This window comes from Lichtheimia ornata, assembly GCF_029851405.1.
Source record: "Lichtheimia ornata isolate CBS 291.66 chromosome Unknown scaffold00033, whole genome shotgun sequence".
Taxonomy (NCBI): domain Eukaryota; kingdom Fungi; phylum Mucoromycota; class Mucoromycetes; order Mucorales; family Lichtheimiaceae; genus Lichtheimia; species Lichtheimia ornata.
Window position 1 is genome coordinate 357671 of NW_026695353.1, and position 17428 is coordinate 375098.

A 17428-nucleotide genomic window follows, 5' to 3' on the forward strand; every position below is an offset into this window, starting at 1 on the left:
AAAAATAAAAGACACAATGCGCAACAACTTTATACAAAGAAAATGGTATATACTAGAGAGGATACTTGCTTGTTTACAGCCCTTTTTTAATGTCCTTGAGCCTTTCCTTGCCACTAGCAATGATACGTACATCTTGATCATCCACAGGGTATTCACGATCGAAATCACGGAAAGCAAGTTCATATAGGGAGATGTCACGATTATACCATGCATTATAGAGACGACCCACGAAGACAAGTTCCGGTGATGACTTTCCAAAAGAATCCACGAGGGAGCGTTCCTGAAGCCACATGTCCCATTGGGAACGTGCCATGAGTGCAATACAACGAACCAAGACGAGTCGACTCACCAATGTGACATCCACATCCAGCTGCTGCTTGTAATAGTGTAATGCTCGGCCTGTAAAAGTAATCACCTTGTCGTATTCGCCACGTGCACTGGATATATAAGCTATTTGCGTGATGCAATGATAATAGGTCTCATCATAGGGCCACCATCCACCACGTATTAATTGCTGTTGATACATCTATTATGATCATGTTGTTAGCCAAACGGGTGTTCAAGATAAAAGGAGTGATGTAAACTACCTCGAGCGTATCATGGCCTTGATTTGTCAAAATATCAGCGATCGTGATTTGGATCCATCGTACAATGGGTGGATAAGGTACACAGTTGACAAGCTCTGATAACTGGATCAACGACTGTTTTGCGGCTTCAGAAAGATCTAATGATTACATCATGATAAGCGTCATCATCATTGATGACAAAGTGGATCTTCTTGTTGTATACCTTGATCGAGTCCTTGATCAATCACTTGCCACGCCATCAAGCAGGAAATGGCAGCGTCCACCTGTGCTACGGGTGATGGATTGGCTTTTAAGCGTTCAATGATCCGCCAAAATGTTTCAAATGATCGTTGTATGTCTATCATGTATCCAAAGGAGTCAACATACAGTGGTGATTATGATTCAAAAAGACTTACGCTGATTCACCATGGCTTGTTCAGCTGCATGCCATTCGTGAGCAATAGTGCGAGGCGTTTCATCATCATGCAAGTAATAATCCACTAGAGGTGCATGGTCACGAAACGAGACAAACACATGCCGATAGTTGCCTGAGGCTCCCCACCGCTTGAAAATTCCATAAAACGTAATACCGTATCCTAGGGACACCATACGAAAAACCAAGTACCACTGTTGTTGTAACGCCGTGGCTACTCGTGCTTGAAGCAAGGCATGTCGCAATCGTTCTGCAATGGGCACTTGGTTACGGTAGGGTAATGGCAAGTCGGTCGCTAATGGCGTGCCAGTGACAAGTGTCAAGAAAGACTCTATAATAGTAGTAATAGTAGTAATACAACTCTCTTCGGTTATTGCTTATTCCCATACACACACAAACACATACACGCACACACAACCATCCTATCGCGCACACATACCTAGTGACGGGCAGTGATAATATGCAATAGCTGATATGACACCAATAAACCACGAGAGTAGTACTATCAGCAGGACTATTAGCATGGTCTGTGTGTTAAAATGAAAAGGGAGGAAAGAAAGCGTAAATCGGATTGGGTCTCACAAGAGCTGCCTATTTGAGAATGCTATTTCCCACTCTCTCTCTCTCCCATATCATTAGAAAGAGAACAAAGATTTCTTTTTTCTTTCACAATAATGAAAATTACAAATAAGGGGTACAAAGGGAGGAAGGGGGAGGGATGGATGCTATGGATGTGAATGTGTATAGTAATGATTTAATGATCAAATTGTCTTTCAAGACGCTCCAACCGTTCTCGTAATGCATCAAGTAAATCATGGTACTCGTGTGGTCCAATATCATTTTGTGAGCGTACAATCGTAGGTGGACTTTGTAATGTATGCACACCATTTCCATTGGGTTGCTGTACTACTACGGGTGCTTGTGCTTGTGCTGGTAGTGGTGTTTGCTGGTGCTGGTGATGATGTTCGCCATTACTAACCTTCGAAGTCTCTTGTTGTTGTTGTTCACCCGAAGACGAGGATGCAGCAGGTTCGATATCTTTACCACCCGCTGATTGCTCCAATTTCTCAATCCGACCAAGAATACTTTCGAGTGCCCCATCCAATTCCACCATCAATTCTTTTTGTGCTTCCTTGATCTGGTTACGCACAAGTCCCTCGATCGTCGTGGACGATGCTTGCAGTGTCTGCATCAAAGTAGAAGACCGCCGAATTTGTTCATCCAATGTGCTCTTGAGAGTACGTGTTGTTTCAATGGTTTCAAAGAGTTGTTCAAAGGGTTGTAAGAATTGTTGTCGTTGCAAGGATGAAGAATTGGCAGCTGCAGTGGTTGTAGTAGGTGTTTGTGGTGGCATGGGTGGTGGTGGAGCTTCACGTGAATTGGTTGCAGTATTAGTACCATTTGTATAACCATGATGGACACCACGTTGTTGTTGTTGCTGTTGTTGTGGATTATACATGGGCGAGGCCGCATAATGATGATGATGATACGAGGATGGATGGGCTGTCATGGGAGGTTGTTGCTGTGAAGGAACAATGGGTGGAATAGCAAATTCTTGCTTGTGTGGTGAATGATCTCTACCGGTAGCAGCAGCTCTTGCTGTCAATGGTGATAACAATGGTGCCAATGATTGTTGATGATGATGTCCCGGATGAAGTAAACTTGTACGTGGCCCATTTTGTGTGGTAGCTTGAGGTGGGTAATAATATCCACCACCACCACCTTGTTGTTGGCGTGATGATGGATGCAACGAGTGCTGGTGATGTGCTGCTGCATGCGCTTGTTGTTGCTGTGGGTGATGTGGATGACTCGTACCTCCTTGTCCTTGTTGCTGTTGCTGGAAGAAGTTGGAATTGAGAGGTGCAGATCGAATGCCTAGTTGACCATTGTACGACGGTGCAAAGATAGTCAAGTTGCGTGCATTCTTGCCCTGCTTGGATAAAAGTCGCTTGGATAACAAAGATGATGGCGCACGTGCACCATTGATGGTAGGCCCTGATGATGCCGTTGAGGGTGTCGTACTACCATTGCTGCTAGACACTTGTGTTTGAGAGCTCACTGTATGCACCGGCTTTGGCAACACATTTCGTACACGTGCTCGTGGTGCTCCTCCTCCACCTCCACCTCCACTAGAATCCTTTTTGCTGCTGCTGTTATTGTTGTTGTTGTTGTTGTTGCTCGGCTCTTCTAAACGTTGTTTCTTGTTTGGATGTTCGGATGCAGATCTAAGTGCGTAAATGTATATGTAAATACTTGATACCTCTCCTTTTTATACTTCGAATCACATGTCACTTACCCACTACGATGTCGCGATCCATTCACATCCGAAAGTACCTTATCCAAAGCCATTGGATTGGTTGCCGTTGTTGCTGTTGCCGTTGTTGTCTCATTTTCATCGGTCCTGTTATTTGCTTGCTTTCCTCCTGAAGGAGATGCTGGAACGAACGATGGGGGAGATAATGGTTCTGCCTTGATTGGACGTAGATTAGGTGATTTGGGAGCAGCAGCAGCAGCAGGAGGAGGAGGGTTATCATCCGTATTATTGGTGCGTGATGTTGTAGAGATAGCAGGTGTTGTTGTTGATGATGATGCATTGGTGCCATCTGCACTGCAAGTGATTGATAGATCCATGGATACCCAATCACCAATCTTATCCACACGTTCAAACCGTGATATAGCATTCAAGATCGAATCGGCTAATCCAGCACTGTAGTCGTTCGGCTTTAGCTTGCAGAATTCAGCCAAGAGATACTTGTTGAGAGAAACGGCTGTATCGCCGAGCAACTTGGTACTGAGATAAAGATCTTTGGAGTCACGATAGCAATGAGGTGAACTGGAGAGCACATTGGTGGCGAGCATGTGATGTTGTGGCAGGTGAGGCACACTGAATAGAAGGGAAATGTCGGCCAACTTGAATAGGAGCAGATCGGAATCGACGATGCGATAGACATAGAACGGCTTTTTGTCAAAAAAGTAGCCCAGCAACAGAGCGCACACTTTCATTTTCACTCAGGTCATCAAGCAAAGGGAAAAAACAAAGGAGAGAACAATTATCCAAAAGGTACACGAAGCCTCTTGTCCTTGTCTCCCCCAAGGAGGAGCGGTCTTTAAATGACCTGCTAATTAACAGGTGCCGTGCTTGTAGGTGCATCCAGTGTGCCCCCCAGATGCTCTTTTTGATTGATTGCTGTCATATTAGGTAATGTCGCCTAGAGCAACGTTACATTCCGTGTAATCTTTTTTTGACTCTTTGTCTTGCAAACTATTGAATCGATATTGGTCTCATCCATCCCACTGCCCTTGCTTTCATTCCCGGGTCCCCATCCTGGTTCAAACTTTATCTAATTATGGATACAACATTGCTGCACGGCAATTGCCTCGGTAACAGGGGATATGCTTCTTCCACATCATCATCATCTCCTTATACATTATCATCCATCGACGCGTCAAAGTGCTTAATGGTTGGCGCCCATCTCTTTATTAGTAGCAATGTCGTGTCATCGTCATAGTGGTTGTAGTAATACTGGTTAGCAGGGTATGCAAGTTGAAAAATTTATGCATAAACGATGTAACTTTGTAGCACTTTTCCAATAAATGATCCTTTACCATGCTATCCATCGCATTGTTACAATACATTCGATCTTCACTTTGACCAACGTATCGCACGTGCAGGGGTCGTCCTCTCTCAAGTGCGCCATCGGGATGTCTCCTTTGACAAGATAAATGTGTTTCATGTGCGCTGCTGGTCTACCCAAATGCACAAACACGTGAATCAAATGATATTGTGACTATGTACATATATCCTTTATGATGATTAATTCTATGGAGTAGTAATATGGCTAGTACAGGGATATCTAGTAGATGTTGCACATGCTATGAGGTTGTTTCTTCTTTCCTTGCAGGTCCTTCTTGCTTCTCTTTGGATGCTTCAAGGTCCTGATCGGCAGGCGACTTTGGCGGACGTGGTCCTCCAAACCTTACATTGGGAGCTAACACTGCCAGAATGACTGCAATACCGGAAGCCACAATCGGTGGAATAAACTATATGGTGGGAAAAAGTCTGTTAACGATTGTCCTGTATGAAGAAGGGGATCCCAAGATACTTACCACATCACTGAGTGCTTCCATGTATGCGTGGATAACGGGTGGCTGGTACTCCACAGGCAAATTTCGAATGTATAGATAGTTCTTCATGACACCATAACGGTTTGCGACCTCAAGTACATCGGCTGGTAATACGCTGAATTGTGCCTTGATGAAAGCTGAGAATATGGCTTGATACACTAAAAAATGAAGAGGTTTAGCCATGAACGCTCACCACCTCGTCCTATTTTTACCTACCAGCAAGACCAATGGATGGAGCAAGTAGCAGTGCAAAGTTCACCTATAATACAAAGAATACATGAGCTGAAAAGTTTCAAAGGAAGGCATTGATATTACTCACCAAAGCTGTAGCAATAGCAATGTACTCCTTGTCAGCCACTGTTTGCACGGCAAGAATGGTATTTTGCTGAGATAAGCCGAACCCGAGACCTGTCACAAATCCAGCGTCAGTTGCATGAATGCAATTTTCATGTTGCACAAGTCAACCCTCTAAGTAGTACCTGCGAATGCGAAAAATCCAGCTTGAAAACCCCAATTTGAATGCTCGTTTGTCAATTGGAAGAGGCCAAATCCTAGCAAGGCAGATGAGCTGCCTACCATAATGTAAAACTTGGGATACGGATATCGCTGCAACAGCTGTCCACCGCCAATGGCGCCAACAATAAGAGCACCTGTTATTCTTTGTTAGTATCTTAAAGCGTGTGACCTCCATGTATACATGAATACTTTACCCATATACGGCATCAAGCGAATACCGGATTGTGTTGAATCTGCACCAAATACAGCTTGAAAGGTGATAGGGCCATAAAAGAGTGTTCCCACGAAACCGAGACCAAGACAACATATATAAAAGTAAAATACGAGCACCTTGGGGTTCTTTAGTAGCCTTGGAGGAAGAATCTAATGGAACGTGTCAGATGATCGATTCGTGTTTGGATAATGAATCACCTTACCGGTTCTTTGGCCACCTTGACTTCGACAAAAACAAGCGCGATAAAAGAGACTCCTGAAGCAACAAAGGTACCAACCGCATGGCCATCACCCCAACCATACTATATTATGTGAGGTTAGCCGAAAGAACATTCTCCAAAGATCCACTTTTGATATTTACCATAGGTCCCCAATTCAATGCACATAGTAGACAAGAGATGGTAGCAATGACAAGTATAGTGCCTAATGCATCAATACGCTTGATTTTGTCCCATAACGACTCGTTTTGGCGTAATGTCGTGTTTGATTCACGGAAAAAGAAGCCAAGGATGGTGAAGGAAATTCCGCCGAGGATAATGTTTAGCCAAAAGTCCTGTGACAGAATCATGAGTGAGTTTTTGCAATCATTGTCGAACCATGATTCTTTTTTCTTACCCAGCGCCACGTTAGATTGTCCACGAAAGCGCCACCTGTTGTTTAAAAATTTAGCATACTTGAAGCCTAGTAGCAGTGATATACTTACCAATCAATGGGCCAACCACAGAAGATAATCCATACATTCCACTTTTTTTGCCCCGTGTGAGTTAACATCCAATGCCATGTGATGGATCCCTCCTCCAATTTAATAACATACCTGAGAGCTGAGTTGATACGTGGTCTGTATTTCATTGGGGTGATATCGGTTGCGATGATAAACATGCTATATGAGTCAAACGTTGCGTTAAGCGTCAAGTTCCAATGCAAAAGTCTTTTTTCTTACCATGCCATGATGGATCCACCTCCAACACCACTGATAGCTCGACCTGCGATAAATCCATTCATGCTTGGGACAAGTGCACATATCAATGATCCAGCAATGAAGAAGAATAACCCCATCAAGACCATTGGCTTTCTTCCAAAAATGTCGGAAAACTAGAAATGTACATTATTGTCAGCCTATTTGATGGAGCCCATACAAAGAAAGGATGATTCAATACCTTGCCAGCAAGCGGCTGAAGACTGATCATGCCAATAAGGTACGCTGTCGCAACCCATGTTTGATTGCCGACATCGTCCATATCGGTTGCAATTTTTGTCATGGCTGGTGCGATCACTGTTGCCTGGAGAGCGATCATGAGCATGGTGACGAATAGACCAAAGTACACAATGCCGAGATGTAGCTTTTTGACCCATGGAGGAAGATTGGTAAAGAATGAACGTTTGGATTGCTGCTGCTGCATATCATCATCATCGTTGTTGATCACATTTTCTTGCTGTTTGCTATGGATGGATGATACCACCGTGCCATTGCCGCCATCGTCACTGGGCGTGGGTGAGGAACGATCGTGAGCCATGTTCGTTTTGTATCTGTTTTACGATATTAGAAAAAAAAAACAATGATCCACACGACCTTGTACCTTATAAACCTTTCCTGATCTGCTGCTATCGGGAATCCAGTACCCGAGAAAAGGCATTTTCTCATTGTCTCACCACCGATTTTGCGGCACGGAAATAAAGTAGGACCGCCCCGAGTATTACAAAGCAAGGTACAAACGGCCCAAACAAGAACAAAGGTGCTGTGTCGACGCCTGTATTGTGGATATCGCCATTTTGGATACCGGAAAGCCGCGCATCAGCATGTTGATGATGATAGTCGTTATCCATGATCGAGAACTTGACTTTGATGTTTGGTGGCGGTGGTAGTGATGGTTGCTGCTAATGGATCGAGCATACATGTAAAGCTGCAACCAATCAGTGTCGGCATAAATGATCCCACGCTATCCGGGTAACTTGCATGCTGGATCAAGTCGATCGGTCCGCACGTGCAACCATTATCTGATCCGCCGATTTTTTTCTTCTTCGTTGACAAGTAGCTGAGCCTCATGCGCGCTTTCACGGAGATAGACGCCATTGGTAATGACATGATCTTGTTGTTGTAAACGCTTGTCATTCACCATACGCCACCATGGTAACTTGCCATACTAGAACAGGAAAATGTTACGCGTTCATTTTTCTATTCTAGGCAACATTGATAGTGGTACCGTACCTCCTGATGATTGTATACGCTGTCATTCATCGTACGCCATCATGATAACATGCCATGTTAGATCAAAAAAATGCTACGCGTTCATATCTCTGCTTTGGGCAACATTGATAGACATCCTACCTTTTGGTGATCAGGGAAGCTCTGAGATAGCGATAAGGAAGCGTATAGTAGGTTGAAAAAAACGAGGCGATAACGATCATGATCCACTGCTGATACCGGTGTCGTGTGTAGTTGTGGGCTGACCATGGATGTGGTACATAAGGATGTTGGATCCAAGAGGCTGTATCAATGTCGTGTGGATCATGCAAGATGATCAAAAAAAGCCGTTTTGTTGATGCTGCTTCACGTTGCTTCTACGCTTCATCATCCTTGTAGTTCTTGATTGTCGGCCTGGTGAAGAGTCCCTTTGCAACTCGGTCGTTGTTGAACATGCGATCGTCATTGGCTTGATGCGTTTGGGTCACGATGCTGCCGGTCCATTGCTCAATGCCAGCTTGCATTGCAGCTCCAACTGTGCCTATGAATATTCTTCAGTGTGCTTATCAAGGCGTTGCATTGGAACCTTGCCTGCTCATTTTGGTGTCGAAAGAGAAAATGGCCTTGAAAGAACGACATGCATTGCCCCTGAGTTTCATGCAACTATCATTCCTACCTTTCTGAGTGGATTTTGTTGTTGGCAAGGGAACCGAGAAATCACTAGGTGTCTTTTCACACAGGAACATGTTATGGATCAGGATGGCACAAAGAACGAAGCAGAAGTTACTCCATAGTAGCTACTTGCATGAACACATTGACGCCGCCGACATCGCCACAATGAATAGGAATAATGACTAAATCAATAAGCCTTTTACTTCATTGTTTGTCTTGCTTTATAATGTGTCTCATATAAGGAATCATGCTAGATGTCAATATCCTTTACTTTTTGATCCGGCAAATCACTACTCCTTGATCAATGATCCCATGATTGACGACATGTCTTTGTCACTATTACACAGCTTTCTTGTTCTAAAAACTACGTACATGTATCCTCCTTATTATAGGCGTACAATGCAATCTTTTGACATCATTTATCGCTTTGGCCATTGTGATTAGCACCCCTTTTATGATCACAAATGTATGTCTAATGCTAGTACGGCGACCAGCCTTCGTTATGGATACCCTCAAACCGCATCCAATAAAGTATATAGGGCTGCATACTTTAATCAATTGATGTAGGCAGCCCGATTTCAAAATCACTAATGTTCACTATTATCTGGATGTGCCTTCGATGATTGACACTAGTAGCTTTCAATTGCTGTTACAGTGATACATGCCATTCTCTCTCTACATCGCGTTTGGTACTAACGCATACCATCGTTGAGACTTTTGAGCTGCATGCGTGTACTTTAGCTCCTTGTTTCGATTTACATTTGATGGATGGGCTATACAAGGCGTGGTGAACAGCCATTTTTTATTGATGAGAACAAATCGGCAGCTTTTGATCAGGTGGTGAATCATAGTCCTTCACCTGTGATGCTATTAGCTGCCTGCTTCAAGTTCAGAGTCACATTCAAAAATACATATGACAAGGCAAAAAGGACTGTGGTCTCATTCAACAAGCATGAAGATAATATCCAATGTATGCATACACGATATCAACAGCCAGATCACGTGACCCAGAAAACAAAAAATTCAAAAAGAACATCTCGATCCACCTTTGTGGATCATCTTTTCATTTCAAATGTTTGAAGGGGCTAACCGGGAGTCGAACCCGGGACCTCTCGCACCCTAAGCGAGAATCATACCACTAGACCATCAGCCCCTGTTGATTATTCGCATATTGAGTTACATGTTGTTCCAATAAATTTCCCAAAAAAGAAGGTGATACAAGCTCAAAATCGAATGGAAACCATGGCAACATGTATATCATCATGTAGCGGAATACTCGCTGATAGTGATTACACAAATGCGAAAAAGGTAGGGGAGATCAATCAGGAGTAATTTGAATGCAAAGACAATTCAACATTGAGACCCAGTGGGATGGCCCCAAAAAAATTCGAGCTCAGGTCAATTTTGGCTGATAGATGAGGTTCGGCGTGTAGCCATAGCAACCCCTTTCCTCTCTTTTCGCTTAACAACAATGCCAATTGCATCTTTCATCTCATCCTCACAACAACGAGATCAAGGCTGTATTTTATAGTTGAATGATGTATGAATACGTGATATCAATTCGATACACTTGCAAAATAATGGCTGCCTTATATCACTTTCAAGGAGCAACACGAACAAGTTGCCCTGTCTTTATTACTTGAACCTTTTGCTACTACTATATCTGCTTGTAAAGTTGTCTCTTTTCTTGGTCGTGCACTTGCAAAAGCAACACATTATCATGCTCGAATAGGACCTGCAGCTTCCATATAGCATTGTTGTGGTTGCCATGCAGTTGCCATTCGCAACATCAGCATGCTGTACGGCATGTCGTGTGGTGCAGATCGCTCTTAGGCCGTTGTGAATGTAGTCGTAGTTAGCGTGTTGTAAAGTGAAGCCGAATAAAACAAGGACAAGGCTCAAAAATCCTTGGACAGAATGAGAGACAGAGGTGTAATTGTTACACATCACCCAAATGTTAAAGCAATGTTTATATTGCGTGTTGGCTTTATGATCGACAAGCCGTATACAAAGTCGACAAAGCATACCATTTTCCTACGACACAATCAACACCTTTCACGTGCCAAACTTAAACAAACGCTCTTTCATTGTTCAAATCATCCATATATATGATGCTTGATTATGAGGTTGATTCTTGCTTTTAATCCTGTTTCTTTATTCTCATTAAACAGGAGGATCATTTGGTATGTAAAAGAGAGAGCTTCATATACACTTACACTAATGATGGGATATGGTATAGAAATGACAGCTGATATGGACGTTGATCAGTTATCGAGCGATGATTCGTCTATATCTACAGACGTTGATATGGTGGATGTTGACAGCGTTCATTCGTTTATTCCAATGGTGGCAACCAAAATCAGGGACCGGTTCAAGGAAAGCCGATTACAGTTTGATTCACGCGTTTCGGATCATGACATTTCAACCTTGTTCCCGGTGGAATACAACAAGTCGGATAGCTTGCATGAACGTATTCAGCGTTTGATGAGTTGTACCTTGGATGTACCTGATTCTGAGCTTGAGCAACTATTGGCGATCCATCAAGCAACACATGATCGGCCATCAATCTACATTAGGAGCTGGACGATATCAGCAGACACACTCGCAGCTCTACTCGCAAACTTGGCACTGCATTCATCAAGCCATCCATTATTACGCATTTGGCGGCAATATCAACAAGGGAACCCTGATAAAGCTATCCATATTCGTTATGTTGGTTCAACAATTCGTTCTGTAAACACTCGCCATGTGCAGGATTCCCGCAACCAGAGTGCTTTTTTGGGGAGATTTCTTACTGCATTACAAGGCGTGGATATCGAGGCATACAATCATGCAAGGTTGTACGAATTTTCTCGCATGAAAAACGATACCGATGGCAAAGTAGACAGAAGGGACATGCTTGAGCAGATTGCAATCACTTTCTTTGGCTTGGAGAATTTGCTTAATACGCAAATAGGAGGCGTGTCGTTCACTTACGATCCGGGTATGAGCGCTTTTAAAGATTTCCAAAAGTACAACCTATCCTTCTTCAAAGCCATGAACGACAATATCGATATCCACCAGAACGAGTTCTCCGAAAAGCTAACAACGTGGCTCAATGTTATCACCCAAGAAGGAGAACGAATTGCTAGGGAGCACAACAACCAAAACAGTATAATCAGCCCAGCATTAAGAACAATGATCCTCCAACAAGCATTACCAAAAGTGGTTGGCGGCCATGTAGTGCTCATTGTGGTAGGAGCTGAGATATCACACGGCAGCTTTAAAACAGCAACACCTTTCTTTGTCAACAGCCGCTCAGGAGAAGTAACCAAGACGTTGCTATGTCGACAAGCGGCATGGTCAAGTGGGCAAGAAAATTTCAGCTTGGATCGTTTTCAACCGGATCTTTTCCCATTTATTGATCTATACCCTTGGCTTGATACGATCAATACCAAGAAAGCAGCACTACGACAGCTATATGGATACCTTTCCACCACCGAACCATTGGTAGTCGCTAGCCTAGGAAAGCATCCAACGTCAGCTTTGTTCTCCAATCTTTTGCATCATCATGGTTGTGGACATCGTTCGGAAGGGTTTTCATATATCAGCACCATTGCTTTACCTCGTATTTGCTACTTTGTCGATGATCAATGGGTTGAAGCAAGCGAGGCGGATGATCCCCCGGTAGACAATGCATTCATTACTATTGGAAACCTGCATCCTGGATACGAGAGATACGGCGAACGCTCAATTGACCTAATCGAATTGATGGATATCACGTGGACAGTGACATTGTTGGTATCAGAAATTGTACTTGGTGTGGTGCTCGCCAATCCTGGGTTATCTCGAAGTGTCATTATCCAACGTGTTTGGCCGTTTATTGATCCAATGTCACCACATGCCGATGAACGTTTATTGGGTGCTTATTTTCAAGCTGAAAGGATCAAGAAGGATTATCAAGCTTTCTATCGAGCCAAAATCCAGGAACAGCCAAAGTCAGCAAGAAATGTGGATCACGATATCTTATCAATTGCTGCATGTGCGCGCATGGCAGCGTATGGTTTCGCTGAAGGTGCTCCCAATTCAGATGCACGCAAGAAGCAGGTCCAGAGAATGTGGAGAAGGAATTTACCACCTTTGCATATGCATATTTCACGAGACAACAAGGATCAATGGTTTCAATGGGCGAACACGTTGAAAGAAGGGATATCATTTTTTGCAAGCGCTGAGCGACATGTTGGCATGGCAACGCATCACCCTTTATGGAATTGCTTGAGACCCTACATCCCCTCTGATACCAAAGCCGATTGGCTTGATGATGAAGCCAACCTGACAGCTGCTTGTCTTGCATGGGGTGCAGCAATGAAGCTTTATCTTCCGGACGACCATTTTTCCAGCGACAACCAAAAGCGGAGAATAGCATTACGATGGGGAGACGACGATGAAAACTTGTATGCGTACATGGCTGTGAATCATATGAGACTGGTGACCTTATCATTGACACATCCCTTGTTAATTCGATGGAGAGATGGTGACAAGAACGTCGACGTGGCGCTACGATTCAAGGCCAAACGTCAAAATCAATTTGATACAAGAGAAAGATACCACGTCGCTTTCAACAAGGATGGCATAAGTTTGAAACCGGTGGATCAGCATGATGACGATATTTTTCATATTCCATTGGATGCTGTGTATGGAGACCCTTTGGTTAAGAAATTATGGATCCACGAGATGCATCAGCAAGGATATAAGGACATTGATCAAGATCCAGTATCACACATTGGGATACCAGCTTTCACTGCTGTGACCAAGCCCATCAATCGTCAAAAAACTATACAGCCCATGGATGCATTGTGGCTCCTGCAGCAATTCGTGAACGAGCAAACTATCAACTTTCACCTTGCTTCATCTGATTTCATCGGCATCATTCCTAGTGACTTTGTGTCATTTCAGCAAATATTTATCAACTTCTTGAACAACAACTATCGACAACATCCTTACAATCGTTGGTGGTATGAGAAGGTCAACGATCTTAACATCAAGAAGGAATCCAAAAACATAGCTGCCAACCTTCTTCACTTGTATCCTAGTAGCATCAAAGGCAACTTTCGTACATTTAAAAAGCGCCATGCAAAAGACCATAGTAATCAAAAGCAGTGCATTACCATTCAAATAAAACGTTAGTGATAACCTTGTTGCATGCCGTTATGAGCAAAAGAATGCAATGAAATAAAAAATGGACCATGATGATGACAAGAGTAGTTATGAATGGCTGTAAGGAAGATGACAGTGTATGCGGGGATGATGGAGTGCTGAGGTTACAATAAGAATTTATATAAGGGAGAAATCCAAGTCGACACGCTTGCAAAGTGATAGCTGTTTTAAACTACTTTCAAGAAGTAGTAGCATGCACTAAGTCGCTTTGCTTTTATCACACAAGCCGACATACTAGCTGTGGGAGTTATTCATGAGTGAAAACGTGTTTATTTAGCAAGTGTGTAAGCAGATACAATAAGTAGCAAGAGCATTGAATAGTAAAAGCAAAGGCGACTTGGTTCATGTTGCTTCTTGAAAGTAGTATAAATCACAAAACGGCGTTGTTGTCACGCATAAAAGACCTCTCTTTATTTTCGTTCAAGCCAATGTCTACCCTATTATGTCGCTCCTTGCATAACCAAATACAGGGTCATCGTCTCCTTGTATGGGTCGAATCGAATTGATGTAAGCTGCTGCAAACTTGAAGGCATCCAGCATGTTGTATTTCACGTATGATCCATTTCATTCAATAGAGCCAAGAGTACAGATGTCGTGTGGGTGGTGAGACACAATGGATGAACTATGTAGATAATGTTGGGATGGATCTCGATATCGGCTACTGCGAGGCCATTGTTGTCCATTGCTTGTGGTTTCATTGTTGCTTTCCATCGTTCAATCAAGTACTCAGAACGGCTGCCGTGCCGGGCCTGATGCTCATGATTGATCTCAACATTTTTGTTCTCTTGAAATGATCCATATCCATTGACAATCGTCACGTATCCAAAGCGCCATGTACGATCCTCATGTATTCCTTTGCCACAGCCACCAACCTTGTCGATTTGAATCATGTGCCGCGATCCTTCAAGTGGAATGTTGAGTGTCGAAGCGGCTCCCCATTTGCCATCATCTGATAACGTAGCATCATCCACAATGAGTCTCGGCATGTCGTACAGTTTCACTACACACCTTGGCGATTTCAATCAGAATCCGTTTTTAGCGCAACATCACCCAACATCAAGAGCGAATAAACATTTCAGCATCGAAACTGCAAATATATCTTGCTGATAATTGATTGCATGTGGTGCTGTTCACTGTGTCCAAACATCGCCTTGCGTAATAGGGAGATAGTGGGTCAAGGTTGAAAGGCGTGTAGCTCGTTTAGATAAATGAATGTGCCATATACAATCCTCATCCGCATATACGTGACATGATCCATCCCCCTTGCTGACGACGTGAAAAGTAAGCACCGTAGGATTCAATCTTGACGACATCCATCCATAAATCCCACACGACAGGCAAGGAAAGCATAGGCCGCAGATGATGGAGCCGTACGAGCAGAGAATGCATATTCGAGTCCAAACGGCACCGTGAGTCGCACCCATTTTCGCTAACACAACAGGGCCGTTTCCTCCAGACGGTACACCACATTGGCTTCCTTGACGTGCTGCAGTGATGGAAGTAAAAAGACTGCCAGCTATTTCTTTTCGTAAGTTCACTTGAATCCAACCAATCCCAGAATGATCCCTTTACCTTAAAGTATCTTTCGATACCATCATTGGTGCTGCAGATAACCTTGTATCCATGCCATCCGTATTGCGCTGCTGCTGTCTCCTTGTAAGACTCATCAATCAACAAGTCTTGCGCTGTATATCCAATACCATGCGTACCATTTTGAGCCACCGTATAGCATTCTTGCTTTGACATCAATCTCTTGTTGCTGCCACAGGTGCCATAATCCAATGTATTCAAGCTACAATATATGCAATGTAAGAAAACAAAGATAGCACTCGCTTTTCGTGTAGACATACCCAAAGTAACAATGGGTTGGAACATCTCCTTGGCAACAACCATGGAAACAACACACAGGACACACGACGCCGCTTGGATCTTGTATAAGCAAGAGGACAGCAAACTACACGTAAGCTTTAGTATATCAAAGACCAACTTGAATAATAAAGCAATGCAGCGATTGAACGTACATGTAGTATTACAGTGGGAGCTTGAGTCATGGGTGGATCGCACGCGTACTTGTTGTCGAATGTCTGCAACTGGAAAGTGCCGCCATTGACCACCTGTTCGCCCAATTGGCACTGTCCATTGAAAGGATTGCCAGCTGTTAACGTGTTGTAGTTTGTCAACAGATTTACTCTTACCTTGCTTTGTGAAGTGGGAGCGAAGAAGAAGGGGCTCGTTGTTGCTCCTACCACTTCCCAATTTGTGCACAACACGCCACCCAGCTTGCTATAGTTACTGTTGTAAATATGTACCTCAACAGTAGCCTATACATTTGGGTCATTTATAGCCACAATCACTCGATCTAGTAATTAAGCTATACATCATTTTACTTTGACGGGATTGGCGCTTATCAGGCCCGTGCACATCAATGCAGATCGACTCCTGGATTTGTGCAACCAATCCATGTTCCATGACTCCTCTACCAAACATACAAAATGTATAATCGATTGTCATTGTCATTGTCATAATGAATAGCTTTTTCATGTTTGGATGCTGTTTACCTACTTCCTAAAGGCAATCATCATTCACTTGTGAGGCAGCCTGTCAATGACGCGTATGTGTAACCACCACGTACTATTTCACTCAGCTCTCCATCTTTCCGTTCATGCAGCCGACACCATCCACTAGGAGAAAGCAACTCCACCACGCTTACAGCATATGCAAAACATAAAGGCACTTGTATCTCCAAACTTTACAATGAAACGTGGTGTTTTTATTAGAGCAATGTGCTCGGCTTGGCCAACTGCACCTTGGGTGCCAGTTTCACGATCAAGGTGGCCGATCCCAGATTTCGCAATGTCGCTACCAGCCAAACTGGATCTGGGGGTCGACCTCTTGAAACTTTTTCGACGACCAAAAAATATTTTTTGGGCTGTTTGCGACATCGAACGTAAAACTTTCACACAAGGTGCTGTTGGCCAAGCCGAGACCATTACTCTAATAAAAACCACACGTTTCATTGTAAAGTTTGGAGATACAGGTACCTTTATGTTTGTAAGCGTGATGCTATATGAGAAGTGGTCTTTGTTCAATGTAAAGTAGGTGGACCCTGACAGAGCAAAAGATGCAGAGGGTCGTGTTGTGTAACACAGCTACGTTTGCATGAATGAAAGGGTCAATGTATAATTACTTTGTGGATCATCTAGGAACAGGCATGTATTGCTAGCTAACGGCCACTTTTATCCATTCATCATTGTTGCGAGATCCACTGCATGGGAACGATGCCCCTGCTCCAGACATTCATTTCCATGATTAAAGTAGGTTGATCCGAGCTGATTTGACTGAGCTGCGGTCAAAGAGAGATTACATCACTCTGGACATAGAGCACGCTCGATGTAGCTCAACCGATGTAATCTTGTGTGAGCGTAACTCAACCAAATCATCTCGGATCAACCTACTTTAATCATGGAGACGAATGTCCAGAGCAGGAGCATCGTCCACCTACAATAGAATGCACAAAAGTTGGGA

At 43.5% G+C, this 17428-nt stretch overlaps 5 protein-coding genes and 1 non-coding gene across 6 annotated transcripts; 1 reads left to right on the forward strand and 5 right to left on the reverse strand.

The window, feature by feature from the left end:
* Positions 1 to 73: 73 nt before the first annotated feature.
* On the reverse strand, positions 74 to 1523 carry O0I10_007121 (uncharacterized protein; the record flags this gene model as incomplete). The annotated part of the gene is made up of 5 exons (XM_058487141.1): positions 74 to 526; positions 588 to 724; positions 790 to 924; positions 983 to 1330; positions 1439 to 1523. 5 exons carry the CDS (start codon positions 1521 to 1523, stop codon positions 74 to 76), a joined length of 1158 nt encoding a protein of 385 aa, XP_058342218.1.
* Positions 1524 to 1753: 230 nt separating this feature from the next.
* O0I10_007122 (uncharacterized protein) lies at positions 1754 to 4002 on the reverse strand (the record flags this gene model as incomplete). Its single annotated transcript, XM_058487142.1, has 2 exons — positions 1754 to 3224; positions 3296 to 4002. The coding sequence occupies 2 exons, from the start codon at positions 4000 to 4002 to the stop codon at positions 1754 to 1756; spliced, it is 2178 nt and encodes a 725-aa protein (XP_058342219.1).
* An 870-nt stretch (positions 4003 to 4872) lies between these two features.
* O0I10_007123 (uncharacterized protein) lies at positions 4873 to 7367 on the reverse strand (the record flags this gene model as incomplete). Its single annotated transcript, XM_058487143.1, has 13 exons — positions 4873 to 5040; positions 5107 to 5282; positions 5341 to 5383; positions 5444 to 5532; positions 5604 to 5774; positions 5835 to 6003; positions 6057 to 6155; positions 6215 to 6406; positions 6469 to 6503; positions 6557 to 6597; positions 6668 to 6733; positions 6794 to 6945; positions 7011 to 7367. 13 exons carry the CDS (start codon positions 7365 to 7367, stop codon positions 4873 to 4875), a joined length of 1758 nt encoding a protein of 585 aa, XP_058342220.1.
* A 2417-nt stretch (positions 7368 to 9784) lies between these two features.
* On the reverse strand, positions 9785 to 9861 carry O0I10_007124. Its single transcript has one exon. It is a non-coding gene; the product is annotated as a tRNA-Pro (tRNA).
* Positions 9862 to 10960: 1099 nt separating this feature from the next.
* O0I10_007125 (uncharacterized protein) lies at positions 10961 to 13873 on the forward strand (the record flags this gene model as incomplete). Its single annotated transcript, XM_058487144.1, has 1 exon — positions 10961 to 13873. One exon carries the CDS (start codon positions 10961 to 10963, stop codon positions 13871 to 13873), a length of 2913 nt encoding a protein of 970 aa, XP_058342221.1.
* A 578-nt stretch (positions 13874 to 14451) lies between these two features.
* O0I10_007126 (uncharacterized protein) lies at positions 14452 to 14889 on the reverse strand (the record flags this gene model as incomplete). The annotated part of the gene is made up of 1 exon (XM_058487145.1): positions 14452 to 14889. One exon carries the CDS (start codon positions 14887 to 14889, stop codon positions 14452 to 14454), a length of 438 nt encoding a protein of 145 aa, XP_058342222.1.
* Positions 14890 to 17428: the final 2539 nt, after the last annotated feature.